This window comes from Asterias amurensis, chromosome 15 (genome assembly GCF_032118995.1).
Source record: "Asterias amurensis chromosome 15, ASM3211899v1".
In the NCBI taxonomy this organism is placed as follows: Eukaryota; Metazoa; Echinodermata; class Asteroidea; order Forcipulatida; family Asteriidae; genus Asterias; species Asterias amurensis.
This window is the reverse complement of record NC_092662.1, coordinates 1,687,402-1,712,567: the sequence shown is the minus strand read 5'-3', so window position 1 is coordinate 1,712,567 and position 25,166 is coordinate 1,687,402. Positions and strand designations below refer to the sequence as shown.

At 38.0% G+C, this 25,166-nt stretch overlaps 2 protein-coding genes across 2 annotated transcripts in view; one reads left to right on the top strand and one right to left on the bottom strand.

The window, feature by feature from the left end:
• Window positions 1-6: 6 nt before the first annotated feature.
• LOC139948520 (pre-mRNA-splicing factor SYF1-like) lies at window positions 7-13,337 on the bottom strand. The gene is made up of 23 exons (XM_071946695.1): window positions 13,176-13,337; window positions 12,352-12,500; window positions 11,955-12,078; window positions 11,227-11,424; window positions 10,727-10,861; window positions 10,085-10,249; window positions 9,853-9,912; window positions 9,301-9,385; window positions 8,688-8,839; window positions 8,261-8,380; window positions 7,669-7,769; window positions 7,441-7,516; window positions 6,950-7,036; window positions 6,397-6,510; window positions 5,971-6,057; window positions 5,704-5,779; window positions 5,334-5,443; window positions 4,691-4,894; window positions 4,031-4,147; window positions 3,839-3,893; window positions 3,530-3,650; window positions 2,894-3,009; window positions 7-1,922 (listed from the first exon to the last, which is right to left on the bottom strand). The coding sequence occupies exons 1-23, from the start codon at window positions 13,209-13,211 to the stop codon at window positions 1,858-1,860; spliced, it is 2,553 nt and encodes an 850-aa protein (XP_071802796.1). The 5' UTR covers window positions 13,212-13,337; the 3' UTR covers window positions 7-1,857.
• Window positions 13,338-13,521: 184 nt separating this feature from the next.
• Window positions 13,522-25,166, top strand: part of LOC139948099 (G-protein-signaling modulator 2-like) — a 50,758-nt gene continuing 39,113 nt past the window's right edge. Inside the window, exons 1-2 of the mRNA XM_071946130.1 lie at window positions 13,522-13,641; window positions 20,631-20,851. Of these exons, the coding sequence (XP_071802231.1) occupies window positions 13,627-13,641; window positions 20,631-20,851 (236 nt within the window). The 5' untranslated portion in view covers window positions 13,522-13,626. The remainder of the gene's footprint in view (window positions 13,642-20,630; window positions 20,852-25,166) is intronic.

Genomic DNA, 25,166 nt, shown 5'->3' with positions numbered 1-25,166 from the left:
TTCCTGTCGACAAATTATGAAAGCACAGTGCAAACTTTAAAAAAATGTATTTATAGGATTCAGATTTATTTATTTTGGGCACGGATCCCAAGTTTTAAAGCAGATGTATTTGCCACCATTTGAACCAATTCAGACTGTATTGTTTACCACTTTCAATGTATTCCTCACTATAATCATGTTCAGCATTGGATGGAAATTCAGCTCAAAGTTTGACCAATCTACAGACCAATCCAATAAGCTCCACCTCTCGTAAACACTTCCCGTGTGACGATGAAACCTTGGGTAAACAAAGTACCAGCAGCCAGCATTCTCATAACCTTCACCAGAAATTTTTGTTCTCTTTTGAGAAACTGTAATGTCTTCACGCTCATTCAACCAATATAATGCGTTCTCTTTGCGTCGTTATCGTTGTTGTTACTGCTACAGTGGGACCGAGCCTTTAAGCTCTGTTCATTTGAGTTATTGCATTTGGATTGTTATGCATTTTATGTGTCAAAGTTTACCCCTGCACAATCACTCTTGATTGGAAAGCTGTTTTAAATGGTGGGGGGAGCTTCTGGATCAGGCTTTAATTGATCTATCAGTCTATCATAATATAACGTTATGTATACCTTTGCATAATAAGTAATGAATTTGTATGACAGATTTAGCTTTAAAACAATACAAATTGCGCGTAACTGTTATAATATTTCAAGTTGTCAATGGACTTTATTCTGCGTTGACATTGTATTCTTACAACAAATTATATTTTTGCTTTGTCAAAAGCATCTTTGCTTTGAAATAATAATAATATGGATACGAGATTGAAGTGCCTTTAATGTGAAATGTTTGACTTATTAAAAAAGGCGCATTTGTAAACAATAGTCTGGTACTGATGATGTCATCAATGACTTCACAGAGATCTTACATATTCCCCCTGGGGACTATACAATGGTTGATTAACATTGTAAACAATAATTTGGAAAATACACTTTTGCTTAAAGGCACTGTACATGTCTGGTAATTGTCAAAGACCAGTATTCTCACTTGGTGTATCCCAACACATGCATAAAATAACAAGCCAGTGAAAATTTTGACTCAATTGGTCATTGAAGTTGCAAGAAAATGATGAAAGAAAATAACCCTTGTTTAGTTTTATAGGAATAAAAGGCTTCTGTCCAGAAGTATTTTATTATATTAGTGAGAAATTACCTCTTTCTCAAAAACTATTGTATTTCAGAGGGAGCCGTTTCTCACAATGTTTTATACTATCAACAGCTCCCCATTGCTTGTTACCAAGTAAGGTGTTATGCTAATATATATTTTGAGCAATTACCAAACATGTACAGTGCCTTTAACTCGGCGTTTTCTTTTAACAGTTCTGCTGGCCAATTGCCAGTAAAAAAAAACGAGGACCAGTCAAAACTGTCTCCAAGTCCAGTTCAGTGTTTAAAAGCATCCATAGTTAATTTTAGTTTTCATTCATTCAAAGCAAGAGGCATACTAACTTGCCCACTGCTTTTGTTAAGCTTGGCCCAATTTTCATAAAGCTTTTCGACATTCAACGAATTTCTGTGCTTACTTTAACATAAAAACATCCATTTTTGTTAAACAAAGATTTATTGTTTAGTTTGATAAACAATTACAAAAACTGTGCTATAGATCCTTTGCATCATCTTTATATAGACACTGCTTGCCACTTTGGGTGTCAAATTGCCCCGGAAAAATTGCAACAAGGGTAGAAAGTTGTCGCCTAAAATGTACACTATAATGCTATACACGGACATACACTTCCAAAATGGCGCAACCAAGAATTATTTTGATGATGTCAGGTGAGTTGGGTTAGTTAACAAAGGTTGAGAAGCTTGGAAAATCTGATCACTCTTGTTGCTGAATGTTTCCATAGACCTCGGTTGGGACGGCTTGGGTCTCTACTTGTACTTCTGGAAAGTCAAAATGAGATAGATAGAGAGTGAGTTAATGTAAGTTGGTCAAGCGGCCTAGTGCACCAAACTCAAGCTCTGGTGTTCCTGATCAACAGATCAGTTTGATACTGTTTGATACTTGTATCCTTACTTGTACTCCTTGACGATGCAGTGGTTTCCTTTTTAATTTTTTCCCGTTTTTTCCTCATAGAAGTACCCATTTACAGGACGAAAAGCAGGGGTCTGTTTTTGGCGCCTACCGACCAGAAACAAGTTTCTGATGTAAAAACTCAATGATTGAAAACTATTTCCAAGAGCTTCAGGAAAAAAAGGTCAGTAACTAAACAAAAAATGAAAATGCGTATTATTATTGTTAATGTACTAATGGAATGTAATTGCAGTTCAACGGAACAGACCATGAATACTGGAAATACTTTCTTGTCCTGTTCCGTCTTGTGAGTCGCTAACATGAATTATGCTATGCCGCGCCGCCGTTCCATTCATCCAGTTTTTTTATGGCAAAACAGCTTATATCTGTACTTGTTTTTCTCTAAATGTAATTTTTCGAGTTGGGCTGTTTTGCCATGGAAATGCAGCGCGTCTTTTTAAGGCACTGGACACTATTGGTAATTACTCAAAATAATTATTAGCATAAAACCTTACTTGGGGAGATCTGTTGAAAGTACAAAACATAGATAGAAATGGCTCCCTCTGAAGTAACGTAGCTTTCGAGAAAGAAGTAATTTTCCACAAATCTGATTTCGAGACCTCAGAATTAGATTTTGAGGTCTTGAAATCAAGCATCTGAAAGCACACAACTCCGTGTGACAAGGGTGTTTTTTTTTATTATTATCTCGCAACTTCAACGATCGATTGAGCTCATATTTTCACAGGTTTGTTATTTTATGCATACTGGATACACCAACTGTGAAGACTAGTCTTTGACAATTACTAATAGTGTCCAGTGTCTTTAAGACATCTTTACTTACCATCTACATCGTCCCCACTTTCATCATCATCATCGTCGATGTCGATATTGATCTCCTCGGGGTTGGTTGTCCGTGCTGCTTCAGCCAGATCAGCATCGCTGGCTTTGGCGTTCCCCCTGCGTACAAAAACCAAATTATTCACCATCACAATGTCAATTTTTACTTTAAAGATGTCGGTCAGTGCAGGTTCTCTAACAGTGAAGAGTGCCCTCACATTATTTTTCAAGACAATTTCCTCCCACGAGCAAAAAAACCTTGGCTCGGTGTATGAATCCTGCCAACTAGCAATTTCATTTATAAAGTGATCGTGATCTCATAAGCAGCCCCTCACTGTAGAAATCAACACCCCCATTTCTATAATGGTACGCCCTCACTGTAGAAATCAACACCCCCATTTCTATAATGGTACGCCCAGTGTACAGTTTCTTTCGCAGCGGGTCGAGGGCTAGTCCACTGCTTAAGCAGAAAATGTTGCTGACCATTTTTGAGCTAAGCAAAATTGGCTTGTAACCTTTGGCTAGTAAGCATGACTTATGCTTGGCTAGTTTTGTGTTCAAGCATCTCTATGGAGCTGCTTAATGCAGACAATGTTGCTTAACATTTTTCTTCTTTCTTAGCAAACATTAATAATATTACCTGACAAACAGAATATCTTTCTTTGATTTGGGTTTATCAGCCTCGGCCTCGGCGGCCATAACTTGAGCTCGTTGCTCCAATAACTTCATATCATCCAAGCCACCAGATCCAAGATCAGAAACTAACAAAGAAAAATGGAGAAAAGGATAATGTTACTAGAGTAGAATTTGCAACTTTCCATGGTGGAAATACAAAACTGTTGAGGTTTGTGGAAACACAATGTACATAAATCCTTCTTTGAATTTTGTGGGTCTGAATAGGACCAACAAAAACTTTAAAAATTACAAACAATATTGATGTTTTTCTCACCTGTACCAGATGGGGTTTTGGATGCAGCTAACATCTGAGCCGACATGAAGTTCACCTGTTCAACAAATACAGTAAGAAACGGCAATTAAAAACCAAACAAAGTTGATTAGATTTATTTTATAATTTAGATAGTTCACGTAAAAGTACAAGATCTGCTTAAACCTAAATTCTGAAAAAGATGGGGGTACTAACCTGTGTGTTGAAGGTTGCCTGGACACTACGTTTGATTCTTAGCATCTCTCGTACAGTGTCTTCATTTCCATGTTTAATCTCAAACTCTTTCCACGTTTGCCAGAAAGCTGCAGTTGTCTGCGAAAGTCAAACAGATATACAGAAACAGTAAAAATTGGTGTACTCAAATCAAGAGACTACTTGCCAGTTGATTTCATCAACTCCATAACACTACTTGTATTATCTTAAATAGATACAGTTGAATCCGAGCCCACAAGTCTTAATCATGAGTCACTAGGTCGATTCAGAGTCTAGAGTTGTGTACATTGCATCACAGTCTTGAGTCACTTATGAGGTGTTCGAGTCCTAGGTTAAATATTGAGACTCCGTTCGAGTCTCCAAGGTCAAGTCTGATTCTCAAAGCAGAGCTGATTGAGTTTTAAGTCACTACAGTCAATTTGAGCTTTGAGTTACTCATGATGAGTCTAAGTTATGAGTTACAAACAATAAGTCTCAATCTTAAAACTATGGCCAAGTCTAAGGCTTGAGTTCTAAACGAGGAGTCTCACTCTTAGATCACTCAGGTCCAGTTTTTAGTTATTAATGTCAAGTTTAAGTGAAATCGAGTTCAAAAAGATACAACAGGAAAATTTTAACAAGTAACAACTACTAAAAACATACCCTTGGGTCACACATCTGTGAGCAGTGAGCGTAGACAGCCCTGGCTCGGTCAATCTCCCCAAGCTTTCGTTCTAGATCAGCAAAACGTAGACACATACTCCTAGACTGTTCCTCAGGTAGGACCTCGATGGCCTTCTCATAGATGGAGCGGGTGTGTGTCACCCCATACACCTCGGCAGCTCTCTTGATGTAGATGTTGAACATCTGAAAGGAGTAGCAGAGTAGTTTTTTCAGTGTCATTGTCCTCTCAAAATGTGGAATGTCAGGGCCGAGTGGTTCGTCATGAAGGAGTGGGTTCGAATTCCAGTCATGACACTCGTGTTCTTGAGCAAGATACTTGACTACAATTTCTTCTCTTCACCCATGGGTAAATGGGAACATGTGAGGGCGGAGATACTTCTTGGGATCGATTTTAACTTGGTGTGCTACATACTTGGCAGCACAGGCTGTTTACTCCATAAGGAGCCGAGTTGGTTTAAGAAATCTAACGATGGCCTAGTGCCGAGGTAACAATAGTGGAGCGTCACCGAGTGATGGATTTGAATGCCATACAAGAAGCCACTGTTATTATTATTTTGTTGAAAACGCACACACACTAAATTCCCGTAATATTTATTTCAATTTATGGTTTTTCAAATCTGACCTCATTTTGTTCTTCAGGAAGCACGCCCTCTGTTGCCCGCTCGTAAACAGCCATAGCGTGTCTGGCCAGACCATAGTTCTCCTCCATCTTGGCGTAAAGCAGAAAAATTCCTGAAAGAAAAGAAGAAGAAAGTTTCCTCAAAAACAAGGTAACCTTATCACATTCTTTTTTACCAGGTCATTTTTAAAACCCATTATAACATATGCAAGATATAACAGATTTACAGAAAGAACTGCACAATGGGAATTACTCATTGGCAGATTATGGCCGACAGTCAAGAGCACCGGGTTCAAGCTCGGATGTTTCTGATCAGCAGAGTGTGTGTTTGAGCCCCAGTCTTGATACTTGTGTCCTTAAGATAAGTACTAACCCTTAGCGAATTTCTTGGGGCAACCATCCAAGCACTGCTCAAACAGATCTCTGGCTCTTTCCAACTTTTTGCCACCCTGAACAAAAGAGAGAGAAAAAAAAAAAAATCAACAAATTAATGGCTTGCAAGAAAATTTTCTTCAAAATTACCATTATCGACTTATTTAGAAAATTACGTTTATAGTGTTAAACAATTTAAACCTATCAATAAAATACTACCCATGGAAAACGGGGAAAAGTTTACAAAAACAACTTTCTTATATCTTACGTATCGCTCGATGAATTTGGTCAAGTATGTGTTCCACATGTCAAAAACGTTTGGCCACTTGAACAGCCCAATGCCCTTCTCGTATGCCTGAAAAAAAAGGGGGGAAAAAAACATGCAAGTTACAATGAACTGAAGGAAAAAGATTTTTGGAATTGATACATGAAAAGTATTACTTTGATAAAACTACAGAGGATAAAATTGATTAAAATGTATTTCTTGAAGCTGTATACATGTTTGAAACACTCCAAGAACAAGATTCAGTGGTCACTTAAAGATTCTTCTTCAGTTGGTTATTTGTTTGTTTTAGTTATCCCACCAATGTTTTTTTAAACCACCTTTGATTTGCAATTGAAAAGCCTGTTGGTAAAACAAATTAAGAATGCAATAAAATCTTGATATAGTTCCCCTGGAAATAGAAGAGCTCACCTTAAAGGCTTCCTCATAGTACTTATGCTCTTCCAGGAACATACCATAGTTGATGATGATCTGGGGTGTGGCGATTCTCAGATCAACCATTCGGTCGTACACTGCTTTTGTGCTCTGTATAAAAAAATGTAAACAAATTACTCATATTTGACAGAAACGAGACAAAGTTCACGGCTGTGCTTACCGCAGAAATCCGTTACTGCACTTATAGGCTTACTACCAGTGCCCCATTTCTGCGTATTTAGCAGAAATAGTTGCTTATCATTTTCAAGCTTGATACGATAAAACAGTGCAATTTCTATTAAACATAAGATTTAATATTTCCTTCCAATACGATGTTCACAAATTGTGTCTGCAGAAAGTCCAGGCTCGGTGGCTCTTTTTGTATACACGTTATGTCACAGGCTTTAATGGTATCATCATTTGTTAAAGTCCAAACATTCACAATCAAAACTAAGCCAGACGGAAATTACTAAGAGTATTATTTGTTTATCTTCAGTATAATCGGAACCTCTTAAGGCTGATTTTCTCTGCTAAGCAGAATTGAGCTTACCTTGAAGGTTCCAAAACTTTCTTCAAGATCAGCATACATGGACCACACTTTCAGGTTCTTGTAGAGTCGGTTCTGTACAGGCTCACTCTGCATACACAAAAAGACAACGCACACAACTGGCAATTATAAAGAAATATTTACATCTGAAATACTGTCAAAATTGACAATGATAAAGTTGGATTGGATCAATCAACAGTCAATTCCTTTGTTCAATTTACCCAGTCAGTTTTCCTTCTGGTTTATTACTTGATATTTGAAATATAAAATTGCCTTCCCATTAGATAATCCTTCTCCTGCTGCTTCCCAGGTTGTACCTTTAAACTTGGGTTTGTTCTCTAGCTACAAATTAACAAGTCAAACACGCCAATTCAAAGGGCACAAATTAAATCCCTTTATTTCTTTAAGTAGGGGTGGGTAGGTGAATCAAAAGAATTTGAAGAAAAAAAACCCCTGAAATTTAAAACTAGTGTACATTCTGTATGCTCCCCTACCTTGTCATAGTAGGATGCTTTGTTCTTTGGCGTTGCTGTTGCTCTCCTCAGTAGTACTAAAGCTTCACTGAAATTCCTGGAAACAAAAGTCAGAACAATATGAAAGACAGAGAAAGGGAAACAGAGTATGCTGTATAAAGTCCTGGTCATGATCTCAGTGTGCTTATTACTATAAGCAACAATAAATGAATTTAAGCTAAGGCAGGTGACCTTTGACCTAAAACTTACTCATGCCTGAGCTCCATCTCTGCCCATTCACACCACACTGCTCCGAGGTCATCCACTTTGACATAACTGACCTTTGTACCCTTCTCAAAAATCAGCCGCGCCTAGATTGAGAAAGAAGAAAGTACTTATTTAATTATAACAAAAAGGGGTTGAGGGGTCAAGAATCAAGCTCTGGTGTTTTTGATCAATAGAATGAGCATTCCGGTCCCATTCGTGACACATGTGTCATCAACAAGCCACTTAACCATTCATATTGCATCGTCATTCAAATGGGACGTAAAGTCATTTGTCCCATGGTTTGTGTAAAACACCTAAAAGAACCCAGTTCACAAGAAGAGGTTTGCCCCTGTTGTGTCTGGCAGTGACTGCTGAGTACACCGCATCACCTTGTAAACCTTTACAAGGTGCTTTATAAATAGCTATCACAACAAATTCAAAACCTTTCTAAAAATTATTGTTTTATTAACCGCCGAGTACCTCATTAGTAGATACTTACACTAAAAAAGACTAAATGCTACTATTAGAAGTTTTGAGTTAACTGAGAGTCATTCTGCTTGTCAGTCTGCTTGTCAGTCTGTCTGTTTGTTTTTACCTCAGGTATCTGTCCATGCTTCTCATAGTACTTTGCAAACTCCACCCATAACGTGTACAGTTTACCGGTTGCCTGGTTTGCATCCACGGTCTGTACTGCCTCGGTGTATGTATTAATAATCTGAAAAGACAAAAACAGAAAACCACAACAATGCAAACAAAAATCTTGTTTTAGAGGTTTTGGTGCAAACTTATCTTTAAATTTTTTTAATTTTTTTTTTAAATTTTTTATTTTTTTTAAATACTTAGTTTCCCTTGTGTTTTTTTTACTTGAGATTTGAAATAAAAAGTGCTGCTGCTTCCCAGGTATCATAAACATGGGTGCGATCACTGTTGTACCATTCTTTCCTTTCTTCCTGTCAATTACTTCTTCTAATCTGGTAAAAAAACAAAAATTTTAAAGATAGAATGACCCCTTCATTTATTACCTCCTTCGGTTTCCCTTCAAACAGATTGACCCGTTTGTGCCATTCGTGGACGTTGTGCGGGTTTTGTCGAAGCAGGACACTGTTCAACAGTAGAGGGCGCCGGTCCATCAGGTCTTCGTAGCGCTCTAAGCGTAGCTCAAGGTCTGTATCATCTGATGAGGAAACGATGAAACATTAGGTAAGTAACTGCTAGTATTGGAATGCAAGGTCTGCATTTGTGTTTACGAATGGTTTTAGATTTCAGTTGTAAAAAATATTTCGGTGGTATTTCACTATGAGTGTTTTTGGAGGTTTCACAATTTGGTGGCGAGTCTTGGCTCAAGTCATCAAGGATTGATAGTGGATCGTACGATTGTTATAGTTTGTAACAGCGCCCTCCAATGGCATGATTTAACCAACTTGACCAGCTCGGAATCCCGCAGCATTGGGTAACTTTTGTTCCCTTTTTTCCCCCCATCCATTCCTAAGGAACCAATCAGGGCACAACCCAAGAAGTAAATTTACATAAATTATGTGACCCATTATGTATATTTGTTTCTCATGAATCAAGTTTCAATTTCCGAAAGGTAAACACACAAGTGGAGACAATTTGTCTATTTTCTTTGAAACCAACCTTCCTCAGCATGTCCCAACTCAGACGTGGTTTCCATCTTTGCGCTGATCATGCTCTCCTCAAACTGGGCATATGCATCAAATACCTACAATGATCAGATTATATGACATCAGTTAGTCCCTATCTGTGGCAGTAAATTGTCATTGTCATTCTCAGTCGTCCATTCCATTGCAATTGACATGTGTCACAAGTCACTTCTTCTTAAAAGTCATTGTCATTTATCAATATCGCACCATCTGTCACTTGTCATTGTCACTATAACTGCAGTTGACATCATATAATGACATTTGTCATGTCACTATAATTGAAATTGTCATTGCAAAAAAATCTTATTATCTGGTGATATAATAAATCATTGAAGGTCGTCCCAGTGGTGTAGTACTAATACTTGTACTCAAGTAACATTTTAGTACCTGTGCTCAAGTACTATTGAGTACTAGCACTCAAGTACTACCCTGGTCCCTGGCAGTACTTGATACTCGACTGAAAAATACTTGAATACAACATTGGGAAGGTCGCGATGGGAAGTTAAAATGTTCAAAAGGCAAATACCTGAGTGAAATCTCTGACAGTTGTGACTGTCTGTATCGCCTCCTCATAAATATCTCGGGCCTGTCAAAGAGAAAATGTCAAAATTTCACAAGGATTAAAAAAAGCTCGGCTGACATATTGCAATGTTCTTTGTTGTTTATTCAAGTATTTGGCAATATAAAAAACAATACTCAAAGTAATATTAATAACATTGAATGGCAACTTATGAATGAAAGGAAAACAATTTGAAAACCTTTTCAAAATGGCCGCTCCTGATATAGTAGTCGGCCAGGGAGCACCAGAGTTTTCCTCGCTCATCTGTGAATCGTTTGATGCCACCTCGGATAATGGGATCGACCTTCAGAGACGTCACCTTGGTGGGATTCTTGCAGATGAGATTGCAGAGATCGTGCCACAACTGTTTGGAAGGTAATAATAATAATAGTAATATTAAAAATGGTAATAATAAGGGTAGCTTTAAAGGAGATGGAAAAGATCTAGAAGTACAACGACCTGGCCAGGGAACTTCCTTAGATTTAAAAGGCCATAGTGAAAGTTGTCCTTGTGGTGGTTGGATTGTTTGACAACATTCCATTCCATTCCAAGCATTGGGGAAAAATCTAGAAGAAATAAGGATAAATGTTAGGGTAGATCTGTTTAATGAAGGCAGCACTTTTGGGAACAGCAAGGATCCTGAGAAAGACCCTTGAAATCTGACAGGACGTAGCCTGACTCAAGGAATTACAGGCACCAGCGCTAACATTTCTGGACTCAGCGGTCCAGTGGGTATTTTGATCACTGAAACCAGTTGCAACAACAAATTTTGGCTGGTAACTGATTTGTCCTACTACTAAAAAACAATTGTTTCTGTGCTCTGCAACATCTATGTACTAACCTGATGGTTTGACTTGCCAACCTTTGACACAAAGTTAGCGTTGTTGACAATGTCAGCCATTCTGACCGCTGCTTCGTCCAATCTGTCGATGGACACCAAGTACTCGATATACTTCTCAGCATTCTCAGGAAATAGCTGTTAAAACAAAAATAAATGTGTTGGAGAGCAATACCAATTATTCAAAGTTTGTGATATTCTACTGCTGTTTGAGCATTAAATGTCAGCCATATTCTACTGCTGTTTCAAACACCTGTGTGTGATCCCTGGCTACTAGGCAGCTAACAGTTGAGTGGCTTTTGACTGGCATCCCCGAATAAATGGCTAGATGCTCAGTTGGCAGGCCGCCTGCACATTAAACAAGAGGTCATTTGTTCAAATCCTGCTCTAGTCAACACTTCTCTGTTCAACCCCAAATTACAGCATTTATTTCCAGACAGGTTAAGAAGTTTTTATTTAATTATGAGACCTATTAATTTAGCATCTTGTAAAACCACTAGTACCTTTAGGTATCTTCTGTAAACCCGAACAGCCGTTTCATGGAGGGGGTACATCCGGACAAATTTGAGGTACAGTGGCCAGATGCGATGGTGCTGGCTGATGGGTAGCGCCCTCAATGCCCTGTCAAATGTCCGTCGTACGCGGGAGATTTTGCGCTGGTCCATGAGGAACTGGCAGTAGTCCAGCCATATACGAGGCATCTATGGAGAAAAAGAGTATTTTCCCCCCCCATATTTTATAGAGTTTTTTAATGTTTTGAAAAGAGAGATATTTATAAATGCGAGTCAAAGTGTGTTGAATTAGTGTTTAACTAGTTGTTTAGACAAGGTGAGGCGTGTGGCTGATTTCAAAAAGCAATTCAATTCATCGTTAGACAAACTGTCAGTTTAGCAACTTGGATTGATTTGCATGTAAGATTAATCTTAGCTCTTTGTGAAATCAGCCCCTGGTTCTTGATATTTTTACCTTAATTTCCTCTCTGTAAAATTTTCATGAACCAGCCGTCGATTTCACAAAACTCTTCCTAACTTAAGGCTAATCTTAGGACTTAGGACAAGTCCCAACCCTGCACTGTAGCATGCAGACCTTAAGATTAATCTTAAAGTTAGGAAGAGTTACTCGTCCTAACTCGAGATAAGAGGAGTCCTAACTCTTTGTGAAATCGACCCCTGGTCTCAGTACTAGTTTAGTTAAACCTCTTCATACGCTTTGATAGACCTGTAATTATCACCTTGTGCATGAACACCAAAGCTCTCTCAAAGGCATTGTTGACGTCTTCATAGCCAGGGTCAATGATGCAGCGACCTTTGACATGCTTCCGTCTGACCTTCAGGTAGTTGTACCAAAGTTTGTAACTAAAATACACAAAATAAATTGAATAATAATTAATCTGAAGAAATAGCAGTATAAGTTCAGAGTTATAATTTTATTCTTATATAGAGGTAAGGCAGTCCTTAATTGATAAAGGGTAGCTTTATGACTTGGTCTTCAACAGACGTTTCAAACCTTGCAGGGTCGCGTGGCTGTGCGATAAGGACCTCGCCGGCCACGACCCTGTAAGTTTTACACCACCATTAATAAGACCTCATCGCCTACTCTTTTATTTCTTAATTACAACTTGAACAAACCTTCCAGGCAACTCTTTCAGTGACCTCTCATAGATAAGGTTGAGAGGCCCGGGAGCTCCAGTGCCTTTGTGCTCGACGTAACGAAGCCAGCACTTGACGGCATACGGATTACGCAAGATCTCTTCCTCATATGGAAGGTCATCCTCCTCCTTCAAAAAGAGAAAAGTACAGATTTAATGTGACTCTTAAGATTGAGAATGTTCTAATTAGAAATGTTACTGCCTTGACATAGCTTTTGGGGGCACTGTACTCCTCAACAATTAGACATCTGTGGCCGTGGGTGACCGCAGATTTCAAATTTGTATTTCATTTTCATTTTAATATCAACCAACCAAACCTCCAAAGGCCAAGAAATGGTAATTTAATATTAAAAATATTGAAAAAGGTACCACTGCAATAGGCCCCGTAACAGGGGCGCTGTTCTCCTTTTCATGCCTTTTTTTCGAAATTTGTCATTATCAGTCGACTACTGTTGTACCACTATAAATGTCAAATAACAAATTTTGTACAAAGGAGTACAGCCCCCAAGTTATTGGGTTACCAATCCAATGTGATTATTTTGAATTTGGTAAAGTTTGGTTAATCATGACTTGCCAACAGAACCAGACAAGCCAGACAACAACTGTTAAGATAACAAACACAAACACAACTGTCTCGGTTACAAGATCATCATAATACAACAATATGATTTTTGCAAAGGCACCCCCCCCCCCCCCCCCCGCGGCCAAACTCCTAAATAGTGTCGGAAATATGCAACTTTGGATTCAATACCACTGTTTAAAACGGACAAATTTAATTATTTTATATCATCAACAAATACTCACGAAAATGACTTCTGATTGCTGTTCCGAAATAGGCATCCTCTACTCTGCTGTTTCGTCCACAAATTTAGCTTTTTTGAAGAATTAAAAATTTGCTTTAAATGTGTTAAAACTGAAAAACTAAATACTAAACACTTGACACAAACCGAATAAATAACGTAACTCGTGAAAGAAGCGCCCTCTCTTGACCTTTGGCTAGAGGAAATTTGACTAATTCGTACCACCGCAAATGTGTCCATCTGTTAACTGGCTTTTTATTTTCCGGAGGGTTGGGTCCGTAATCGTTGAACCGACCAATCAGCAGAGCCATCGATAAATTGGTGGCAGTGTTCATCTTGTTGACAAATTTTTCACCCTTCTGTATTTTGGTTGTCCGTCCGTGAAAATATTGCAATCAAACTCACGGTTTTCTCTGGAAAGTCTGGTTGTTATTTCCGAGTGGAAAAAGGCATTCATGAGTGCCTTCATGGTAAGTACTCACTATTTTGTGCAACATTCTGTGATATAATCATGTATTTTCTGTCCAAAAAGGGCTGTCAATTTCTCAGGTTTTGGATTGATTGATGTTTTGCATGCAGTCTAAATCTAGTTTAGCATGGTTAGGGTCGGTTGAATGTCAAAACTTTTTGACATGGTGGTTGGTTAGTCAATGGAGCTATAGCTCCATGGTTAGTCTAACTCTAATTCTACCTCCATGGTTACTTGTTCTTTGATTCAAGAGATTGTCACTTTTAATATGGGCTACATCCATGATGGGGGTCCAACTGATGTGGTGGAAGTGTAATTGTTTGCTAAGTATTATTTATTAAGTTAATTAAGGTTTTAAGTAAGTATTGAACATTTTCGACTGGTATCGACAAACAGAAACATTAATTACAAAACAGAGTTTTGTTGAAAACCTGCTTAGCCAACGAAATGCTAGGATTAATTCTATCTCGATTTAGGACGAGTAACTTAGGTAACCCATCGAGTAACCCGTCCTAACGTCTTTGGATACGGAACGGAACTGAACTCGTCCTAATAATAAGAATAGATTAATCCTAATTATTTAATAGTTGCGATAACGTAATCCTCCTCCAGAAGAGTTTGGTGCTCAACCTCAAGTTCGACTGCTGGTCTGGATTTAGTTGCTCCTGACGTTCTCCGGCTTCGCTGTCGGGAGGAGGGTTATGTTATCGCAACTAGTCTAGATTATTGTTTGTAAAAATGGGAAGGTGTAACCGTGGCTGTGCGACTATAGTACACTAAACTACTAATCCAGTTTGCACTTCATTGTTGCATACAACTTGGCGATGTGCATCAGAGACTGGTCTGGTGTGTAGCCTACATGGGCTGGGCCAAGTTAGTAATTATGTCATTATGTCAACCCCGGTTCATGCTTCCTGCGATTGTGAATGTTTAGACATCAAGAGCAAGCAAGGGAAATGTCAAATTCAATTTTATGATGTACTAATTTTCCAATAGATAGTCCTCATGAGTCATCTGGGTAGGGAAAATCTAACAGGTTTTCAATTCTAAAACCATGTGGTAAATGTTGTAAATTTTCATTGTTTTTGAAACCTGCCCGGCAAAATTTGCCCGGTGACATCACTTTGAGAACGATGGGTCTGTTGGGGGTTTCTCAGTTGAAGACAGAATTACCTCTCAGTTTTGCCAGTGAAAATGAAAAAAAATACAGTGCAAAGTGCAGTTTGTATGTGCGATAATGGCTCACCATGTTCCCATTGTAACGCATTGAGTGAAAACAAATAAATGAGAAAAGTCCAACAAAATATTGTGCAATTACTGCAATGTAATGTGTGATACATGTGCATGAAGCAACTAGGCCTATATCTCTATCAGAATCTGATTGCTCAAAACGGCTATCAAGCTGACACAAAGAGCAATGTCTGTATTGTTTTGTGTTTCAATATCACATGAAGTGTGTAAATCAAGCCAATTGTATGCATGATGCTGAGCTACTAATTCCAGGACTGGAATTGTCCTTGGTCTTGGCCTTAGTGCCCCTTCAAAACTTTGAAGATGACTTGAAGATGTTCCAATGGAAATAATGCACTGTGCAAACTGAATAATTTAAAACCATTGACAAAACAAACCTGTTTCAATACATTTAATATTTGCTTTTCTTCCTTCACCTAAAATTATAGTTTGGTAATTTATCTTTTTGTTTTCAATGTTTATTGTTTACCTGCCTGGCATTTGCATAATACTTAAACAAAACAAAAACAACAACATTCTGTTACCATCAGGGAGTTATTTAAAGACACATTGGTACGATACACTTCGTTAATTCGATTTCATGATTATTGTTACAAACCGTGTAATTAACACTCAATTAATAACTGACTTGAGGTGAACTTTTTGATCAAGCATTCAATGTCACCCTAAACCCTCTTCACCAGAAGGAATTGGGAAGACCACCCATTCCCCATAGAATAATCATGACATTCAATCACTTGTAGCCAACGGCTAGGCGTTTGTCTCTTAATTTAGCCGCAGCGAGTAGAGGCCATCTCATAACCAGCAACCACCAGCAGGATCCTCGGGTGGTGCTTGCGTATACATGGTTTCCTGTGTCCATTATGTATACAACTGTTTTATCTTGTGGTGTAAACCGAAGATGCTCCTACACTGGCAGAATTGCTCTAAGGAAAGTATTGATGTGCCACAATCTAAAGTGTGTGCGTGCATCTGTGAGTCAATGATGAAATTGGTTGAAGAAAAACAATCTCAAGAAAAACATGTTAAATGTTATGTGTGTGCTACATGCTGTGTTATCTGGATTGCAAACAAAGGATAACGTGACCATGGCGCTAAACACACAACAATATCTTTGTCACGTTGTCACCATCTTGGTCATTTTCCCTGTTTCCATAACAGTAATGAATGCTAACATTCATTGCGCAAACATCATGGCACCAGACTATTTTTTCGTCCAGCCTCAGTTTGGTTACATGAGTTGGAATGGAATAAAATCAAGATGGCCACACCATGATAAAGGTCTAATTGCTTGGTAAAATCTCCTTTGAAACTCAAACATGTCCTGTACAGGTCTGCAGGTCTGTACTTCACGCAGGCAGCTAAGGCGATTGCCTCCATGCCCCTCTACTAATTTCCTTGGTGCCCTTGATTTTCTTTGTAAGGTGCCCTTTACCAAGGAGAAAATGCCCTGGTGGCCTTGCCCTTTCAACAACAAATCATAATAGGCCTGGTTCTGGAATAACATGGAGTCCACAGAACAGAGGCAATGGCCCTTTGTTGCCCCTGGTCTTGGCCTTGGTGCCTCATCAAAATGTTTCCATAGACTTGAATATTTGTCAATAGAGTTAGCCTTTGCACAACTGTAATGTAAAACCTACATTTTGTGTACAGAGCTGTAGTTAGAGTTAAAGGCAGTGAACACTATTTAATTACTCAAAATAATTATTAGCATAGAACCTTACTTGGTAACGAGTAATGGGGAGAGGTTGATAGTACAAAACATTGTGAGAAACGGCTCCCTCTGAAGTGACTTAGTTTTTGAGAAAGAAGTAATTTTCCACAAATTGGATTTCAAGATCTCAGAACTAGATTTTGAGGTCTTGAAATTAAGCATCTGAAAGCACACAACTTGGTGTGACATGGACGTTTTTTCTTTCATAGTTTATATCTTGCAACTTCGAAGGCCAATTGAGCTCAAATTTTCACAGGTTTGTTATTTTATGCATATTTTGAGATACACCAAAATTGTGAGAAGACTGGTTTTTGACAATTACCAATAGTGCCCAGTGTCTTTACCAGTGATTAGTGGCTCGGCGATCTAGAGCCTGTATTCCGCACCAGGGTATGGAACTCTTGTCAGATTCTAAATAATTTTGAGTCAACATCAACTACTAATAACAGTGGCATGTCATGGCCGAGCGGTCTAGTGCACCGAACTCAAATTCTGGCAGTTCAGTCATCGGGGCGTATATTTGAAAAAGGAGCAGTGTTTATTTGCGTTGAGGACCAACTGTTAGAGACAAACTAAAGCATATTTTATTCAGTGTTGACAAAGGAGAGCTGGATGATTGATTTCTAAAAAATAAACATGAAGAAACTTTGGCATCATTAGTTTGCTAAACATATTTGTCCGAAATTTAATTGTTAAGACACCACACCAGAAAGTCTATGGTTGTGTCTTTATTGGAAGTTGGTTTGAAGTGGTCACAGGAAAAGTACCAACTTTATTAACGGGGTCTACTGTGCACACATCTCTTTTGAATTTTCTGTTGACATACAGTATTAATAGTATGATACTACGGCTTCAAGTGTCATCGTTAAACTGTGTAATTGAAACTACGAGTGAAGTAAATCTTCCCTTAGTGTTGTTCTAAAAATGTGACACAATGTGTCACATGCGACTCCTCATGGTTAATAGGCTTTTCTTATTTTGATTCTGGTCTTGTAAAAATTAATTCTGCTTTAGTAAAAATGCTGAGCTACAATTTGAAACTTTGCACGGTGGGAGTACAACAAGTGAGTTTTGCGGTAGCACCATGTGTAAATCTGGCTTTGTAGTTCTTTAGACCTGTTAATTTGTCACCCAAATTGGAGCCCGGATATAATGTACATCATTGTTATCATTTCATTATTTTGTTATTATTGAGTAATTTACTAATTTCCTCCAATTTACTTGGTCCCCAGTTCTTCTACCGCCAGCTGCCTTCACTTTGAATATGTCACTGACCGAGGCCTGGGTCACTTTACCCAAAATCCTGACCTTTACCAAAATCAGGACATAATACATTTTTTAGCATAAGACTTAAATTCAGACTTGTTTTTCAAAAGCCAGTTGCATCTCTGTCTGTATGATTTTGTGATTAACACATGTTTCACAGCAACACATAGCTGAATAGAATACATTATAAACATTTCCTTGGCTGGTAAGAAGCTCAGTCCATCTGTGTACACATGATCTGTTTACATTTACAATTATGTATTCATACTGTGTGTGTACAATGTACATGTACATGGATGGTTTCTTACTGTTAGCAATGCTCTGACCTTTACAATTTTAAATGCCATTTATCATTATTTTGCAAGAAGCTGAGCACTAGTCCACTTTCATAGAGCTGAACAAATTTTGCTGAGTATAATTGGGCGGGACACCAGTCACAAATCAATGTTGAATGTTATTGTGGTTGGTAACTTTCTGGTGAGCATATTTGTTATAATATGCTTAGCTGCTTTTTGTGGTGAGCAGCTTTCACTGAAGTTGGGCCCGAGTAATCATAAAGCATTGAGTGTACATGTACATAGTATTTCATTATAGATTACTACAAGCTTAACATGTTGTGAAAAAGGTTAACAATAAAATCACTTAGAATTTTACTTTTTTTTTAACCCACACTACAAGCTTTAAAGTGCTTTTCTTCATACGTGTACATAATGATTTAACATTAAAATATCATTGTAAATGTAAACAAGATTTGATGTGCTTATTTTTGTGCATGTGTGTACATTATGTACACGTGTAATTTTAAAACAAACCCAGTGCAAGAGCATACCGATAAAATTGCTGCATACCAATTTCAATGGCATGCATTATTCAATTTGCAGTGATAACACTACACTAATCTACCCCTTGTACTTGACTACGAGCAAAATGCATGTACATGTGTAAAGGTCAGTTCATTCAAGTATAAACAACACACAACATGAAGAAGACCAGTCAGGTTCTCCTTCTTTCTCCAATTGGTTAATTCTTAATTGATACATTTTGGTATTACTTACTGCACACTACATGGTACATTATGTAGTGATGAGCATGGTGTCAGGCTGTGTGTGGTTTTAAAGTCCTCACATTTCATCAAGCTTAAATTGATCACAGTGGGGTGAGAACTATAGTTAACTTTTCATGCAGTGTTCACCTCATGCACCGGCTAGCACAGCGGACCGATAAATGTGAATTGCGAACCGATACGTGCAAATCGTGTGCCATTACGTGTGAATCACAACCCGATACTTTAAATTTAGATTTTGTTCACTCAACTCAATTTCCATACTGTACATGAAGGCCATGGCCCATGTTGCCACTGTTCTTGGCCCTGGTGCCCCTTCAAAGGTTTCCCATAGATTTTTCAGCGGAAGTGCCCCTTTTAAAAATGAAAATTGTCTTGCCCTCTCAGGGTCTTTAATTGCAAATGTTCTCTGTTTAAACTAAATTAAATTTGAAAAGATAAATAAATCAAACAAAAATTCTTGGAAAATTAACACTTCTTTTTGGCAAACAACAAACTCGATCAATGAACTCCAATTTGCTGAGTTGATGAACTTTAGTTTATAAATCATGTATAATGGACAGAAGGCCTACCCAGTCTATCAGTGTTTAAGTAGAGGTTAATGGTAAAGTTTCTTCAATTTATAAGTAAATTTCCTTATATAAATAGAAACATCTGCCAGAATCTCTCTTTTTTTTTTTTCATTTTCAAATCCATTGGGCAGAGCTGTTTGTACTGCAGCTTTCTATCAGTGTCACACCATCTTCAATCGTCAGCTTGTAAAGTGAGATTAATAATTGAGCATCCACTGTGCCTAGGCGGCAGTGCAAACAAAGCAGCCCCTTCCCGATCCGTTTTCTTTTTTTAATTTCATCTCGAACAGTGAGCAGTGCTCATTTTGTTATTGACCGTCTGCGGAAAAGATCACTCCTGATTAACTACTGTTTGAATACCTACAATGGGCCATGGCATGTCTGTTACCAGATTTACTGTTGGCGATTGCTACTTGTGTTTTAAAACTTCCAATTAAGTGAGACTCACATATAATTATTTCGCTATTTTGCTCAAAAAGTATCAATTGTTTCCATGGTTTTTATCTACCTGAGAGTAAAGTAAAGCCGGCACGTCTAGTGCTGACAGCTTTGTTGAATATTAAATGAAGAGCACACTGGAAATTTATCGCAACAATCTTGACAATTATTTCTAGCTTGGGCCTGTGCGTGCATACACAATATTAAAGTGTATGATGATATACACGATTACAAGACAGTTTCAGACAGTGCATATCTTGAAGTCAGTCTGCAACAAATTGTCGAATTCTCCTGTGACTTTTATTCAATGAATAAGAAACTAACTGCATTTCCTGCTCATCAGTCGACATAATACGACACAAGTACAGCACTTTCGATATCTGTGTTTCATAAAAGGTAAATTATGTACACCTTGGCATTTTAATGTACATGTACATGTACATGTATAATGTACAATGTAGTTCAATTGACTCAAAGCAAGCTGAACACAGCTGTGTGCTAGTGTATATTCTTCCACGCATATTAACATCTTCAAGATGCTTAGATGAACAGCTCTTATCCAATGTATAAACCAATTTTGCTGCCCTTTTTTTCAATTCTAGAGTACAAGCTGTCCTGGGTGCGCCTATGTCAGTGAATCAATGAATTTTTAAAAACTCCTTCTGAATTCTGATTCTACTTCACAGATGGATGCTTCGTGCATGGAGCTCGCCCTTGAAGGAGAGAGGCTGTGCAAAGCAGGCAACTGCAAAGCAGGTGTCCAGTACTTCGAAGCTGCCGTAGAGGTGGGAACGGACGACCTACGGACACTCAGCGCCATCTACAGCCAGTTGGGCAATGCCTATTTTTATCTGCAGGACTACACGAGGGCGCTGGAGTACCACAGGCATGACTTGACGCTGGCATGGTAAATAGCTGTTTTCTCATTCATAGGGAATGTGCAAAGGTACCATTTGCATTCATAGGGGTAGTTTATAAAAACAATACATCCAAGAATTAAATTTGTCCAGTAAAGATGGATTGCACATAACGTTATTGCCCAACATCTTTGATATGAAACAATGGAAAAGCGCTGCGAACGACCCTCGACCAATGATAGCCTTTCACGTGTGCCACTTCATCAAAGATGGTGGTCAATGCATGGATCCTTTGATGTAATCCACAAGGGAAACTGACAGGGTACCTTTAAAAATAGGTTTGGGTTGATCAAGGCCAAATGGACTTTAATCTGCAAGCTCCAGATTAATATGCCGGAATTCTACCAAATAACGTATAAAATAGTCCCACATTAGCGGTCTCCCTTTTTTTTTATCAATATCTTTGTTCAAATGGCTTTCGACTGGCACCCCCGAACAACAATAAAACAGCATGGGCCACACAGCTCATTTGGTGGAGCACCCAAATGTGAATCAGGATAGCGCAGGTTCAAGTCCCACTTTAGTAATAAATTTTTCTTTTTTCGACCCAAAATTATTAACAAAATAAGTTAAGGATATAATCTTAAACACGCACACCTGTGCCAGTTTACATCGGAATGTCCGGTTGTGTACTTGTTAACTGGTCAGTCAACCACAACAACAAGAGGATGTTTGCCACCGTTCCAAAGTTTTTCTACCATATCAAATTTCGAAAAGAGAGATCGACATTTTCAAACATTGATTTTTCTGAATGGCAACTTAAGCATAAAAAAAATGCCTACTTCTTACAAGTACAAACCAACCTGCTACATAACATACACAGAATATGACAATCAAATTATGCCAGGACAAGCCTGGACTCGCTCATTCTCCTTCAACTCTCTCATAGTTTTCATAAAAAATATCATTCTGTTATGTGCACATAGTACATCGTAATCTATATCACAGAGTCTTTACTTGACCTGAATTTTATTTATTAACATTATTTAAAATTAGAAAGATTAGAATCAAAGTGAGAAGATACTAGAATAAAAATGAGAGCACAGTTATATTATCAACTAAACATAATATGTTTGAACAGACAAGAAGAAAAGATTGATCTTTTCTGTTTTTTGGGTGATACTCAGCAGAAATGGAAGAAATTTATGAGACTCAAGCTCAACATTTGAACAAGATGTTGAATTGACGACCAGACTTGTCCCGTTTTGAGTTAACCAGCTCGATGCTGAAATCACTGGCCTCATGGCTATTGTCCATTGTAAAATTGGAGCTCTGCAATATGTTGATTATCATAAAAAATACACACACTTGAGCACGCATCAGAAAAACAATCGGCTAAATGGGAATTTGACAGTCTGTCCAAAAGCACTTACATCATGTACGAACACATTTTGTGAACATGTATTTTTTATGCAATGATGAATTGCTCAACTCTTTCAGCGCTTGCTTTTCTTCACGTTTTGAACTAAAAATGCTCGTTTTTTTTAAGGTTTTTTAAAATTCTGTATGCAAAACAAATAAGCTTGGGCGATACCACGATATTATCGAATATCGCGATATTAATTTGGAAACGATTTCGATATCGGATGGATTTGGTTTTAATCGAAATATCGATATATCGCGATATATCGCGATATCGATTAAATATCGCAATGTATTTGCTAGCTGAGACATCTTGCACCCCATAGGTTTGGAGTAAAACCAGAAGAATAGGTCATTAGAACACCTCTCTTATGCTATGACTGTCTCTTCTACAACTTTCACTTGGAGTTCGAAGACTGATGATGTCAAATTTAATTAATCGCGATTATATCGGATATCGCGATATATTGTCGGCGATATATCGTGAATAAAAAATAAATCGATATCGCCCAAGCTTAAAAACAAATTAACAATACTTTCTCATCAAACAAGATTTGATTTTCTCTCCGGCTTAATGTATTGTGGCTTATCGAGTGACATAAAGCATGGCAGTTTTGACTACATTCAAAACAGGAAAGTGTGCCTTAATCTGTATCTGAAAATTATAATAGAATTGGGGGAAAAAAAACACTGATAAAAGATCAGAAATTCATCGAGCCAGTCAGTACTTGCCAAGCTGCAAATAGTCAAGCTGTGTGCACTGAGCATCATCGTGATTGCATGCTCATGTTCTCTTGTCCCTACTCGATTGAAGGTTGTAAGTGCGTTTGGCATAATGGGTGCAACACTAAGAATCATTAGTCCCATCAATGAGGACATGCACGTGCCGATTTGGCTGTGTGTGCAGAACGCGCAAACACATGCTGTCTGTAAATGATCAGAGGCCTGAGAGGAGTCTAATGAGAATAATGGTGTCAGGGAAATGATGGGAGGCTTGAGAGAAGTCTAATGAGAAAAATGGTCTCAGGGAAATGATTGAAGGCCTGAGAAAAGTCTAATGAGAATATTGATATCAGGGAAATGCCTGGGGGCATCAATCATTTAAGGGAATCGGGTTGGCTCATCTAAATTTTTTTATTACATTTCTTTTGCGCGGAATGTGGTTCAAATCCAACCTCAGACCTAGAGCCTTGCATGTGGATTGGGATTTCAGTCCCTAACTGATTGAGTCTTGGGTTGTCCTCCCACATCCCACATTTATTTCCACATGAATGCCCAGCCTTGTAGAAACTTGTTGTGTACCGTGACGGTGTTCAAGTGTAACATTGTTGTTTTCAGTGCTCAGTTAGACATGCTCCGTTAGACATGAGCAGAGCTGACAGTTCTCCCTGATTCCGCACAAAGTTCCCTGAAAAAATAAACCAATCTATAGAAACTTTGTCCCTACATACGTTTAATATAAATCTGATTATCTCCCAGATTTTTTAAACAAGATCTCCCACGTTGCAAGATGAAAATGTTAGCTGCTCTGCACCAGACATAAGATCAAAAATACCTTGCTAAAAATCACTCAAGTTTTTTGTCGAAAAGTTGCCAGTACTTGACTTTGTCCTGTCATGCCTGCCATTTTGGTCAACCTTGGCTAATGCTATTCATCCATTGAGAGCCAAATACAGTCCCAGGTGAGATCGTTAGTATTTGTCAATCCCCATCAGTCCGAGATGGTTTGTAGAGTCAATAGCTTTGCAATCGAACAGTCCTTGCAGGTAGGCTGACAGGATTATTCTCTGCCTTGACTCCATCGGAAAATAAATGCAAGCATTCAAACTCCCCTTTTCTGTTGTAGTCTTACATCAAATTGCAAGGTAGAATTTCTTAAAGGTAAGGTCGGAGATTGTTTTTTTTTTTTTTTCGCGGTAATTCTGATTGATAGGCGGAATTGTCGGCTCCAGAAAGATACAATGAAAGTCACTTGTGAAATACAGTGTCTACTTGGTACGAAAACAGCAAACAAATTGTTACAGTGTTTTTAATGGGAATTTTTAATCCATTCACTTTTTGCGAGGTGACAGCAGGTATCAACTGCATCTCTTGCTGCAGCACTCGCAATGAGACACCAACACTCAGAAATGCAGAAATCTGAGAAAATTCTGATTCCAAAATAGCCCCTTGCCCTACCTCACCAAGCTCTTGAACACCTTAAATCATTTTAATGTTTTTGATGCTCAATTTTTCTGGTTTTAATTACATTTCTACCAATCTTTATTTTGAGATTTTATCATATTTTCTTTATGTATTTTCTATTGTAAAGCTTTTAATAATTATTGTAATATTTTGAAAGTTATGTCGCAATTCAGGGGTATGCTTCGATGACATTTAAAAGAATATTTTAAGCTAAATAAATCATTTATAAAAGATCATGCATTCAAATAACCTTGTAATTTCTAAATGTCACAGATTTAATAAAAAATTGAAATGAACAATCATGAACAGTTTGGAATGTACTGGAAAAGACTGACAAAATGTTCACTTTTGTCTCACTCTCAGATGCCTCTCTTACAAAGTTTTAAATTGTTTTGCCCATTAATGTGGCATTGCCCACTGTACAAAATTATGTTTGCTTCGATGTATACTTTTTCCTACCTGTAAATGTGTGCATTTGCCTCAAGGTTATTTCTCTTGATCACAATAGAATTACTATGATATTTTGTGTCCTTTTATATAACACTAAGAGACAAGTCATCCATGTAACGTACCTTTCAGTACACTCCCTGAGTTATGTCGCAATCTGCAGTCTGGAAATTCATTTCTAAAGAGGGATGGTCCCTCTTCCTTCAGTGACAACACTTCCATTTTGAAATCATTGTTAGGGTACTTTTTAAAGACGGGCTCCAAGGTCAAGTTTAGTTTTGTGATCCATTCATTTTCTAATATAGATAGAGT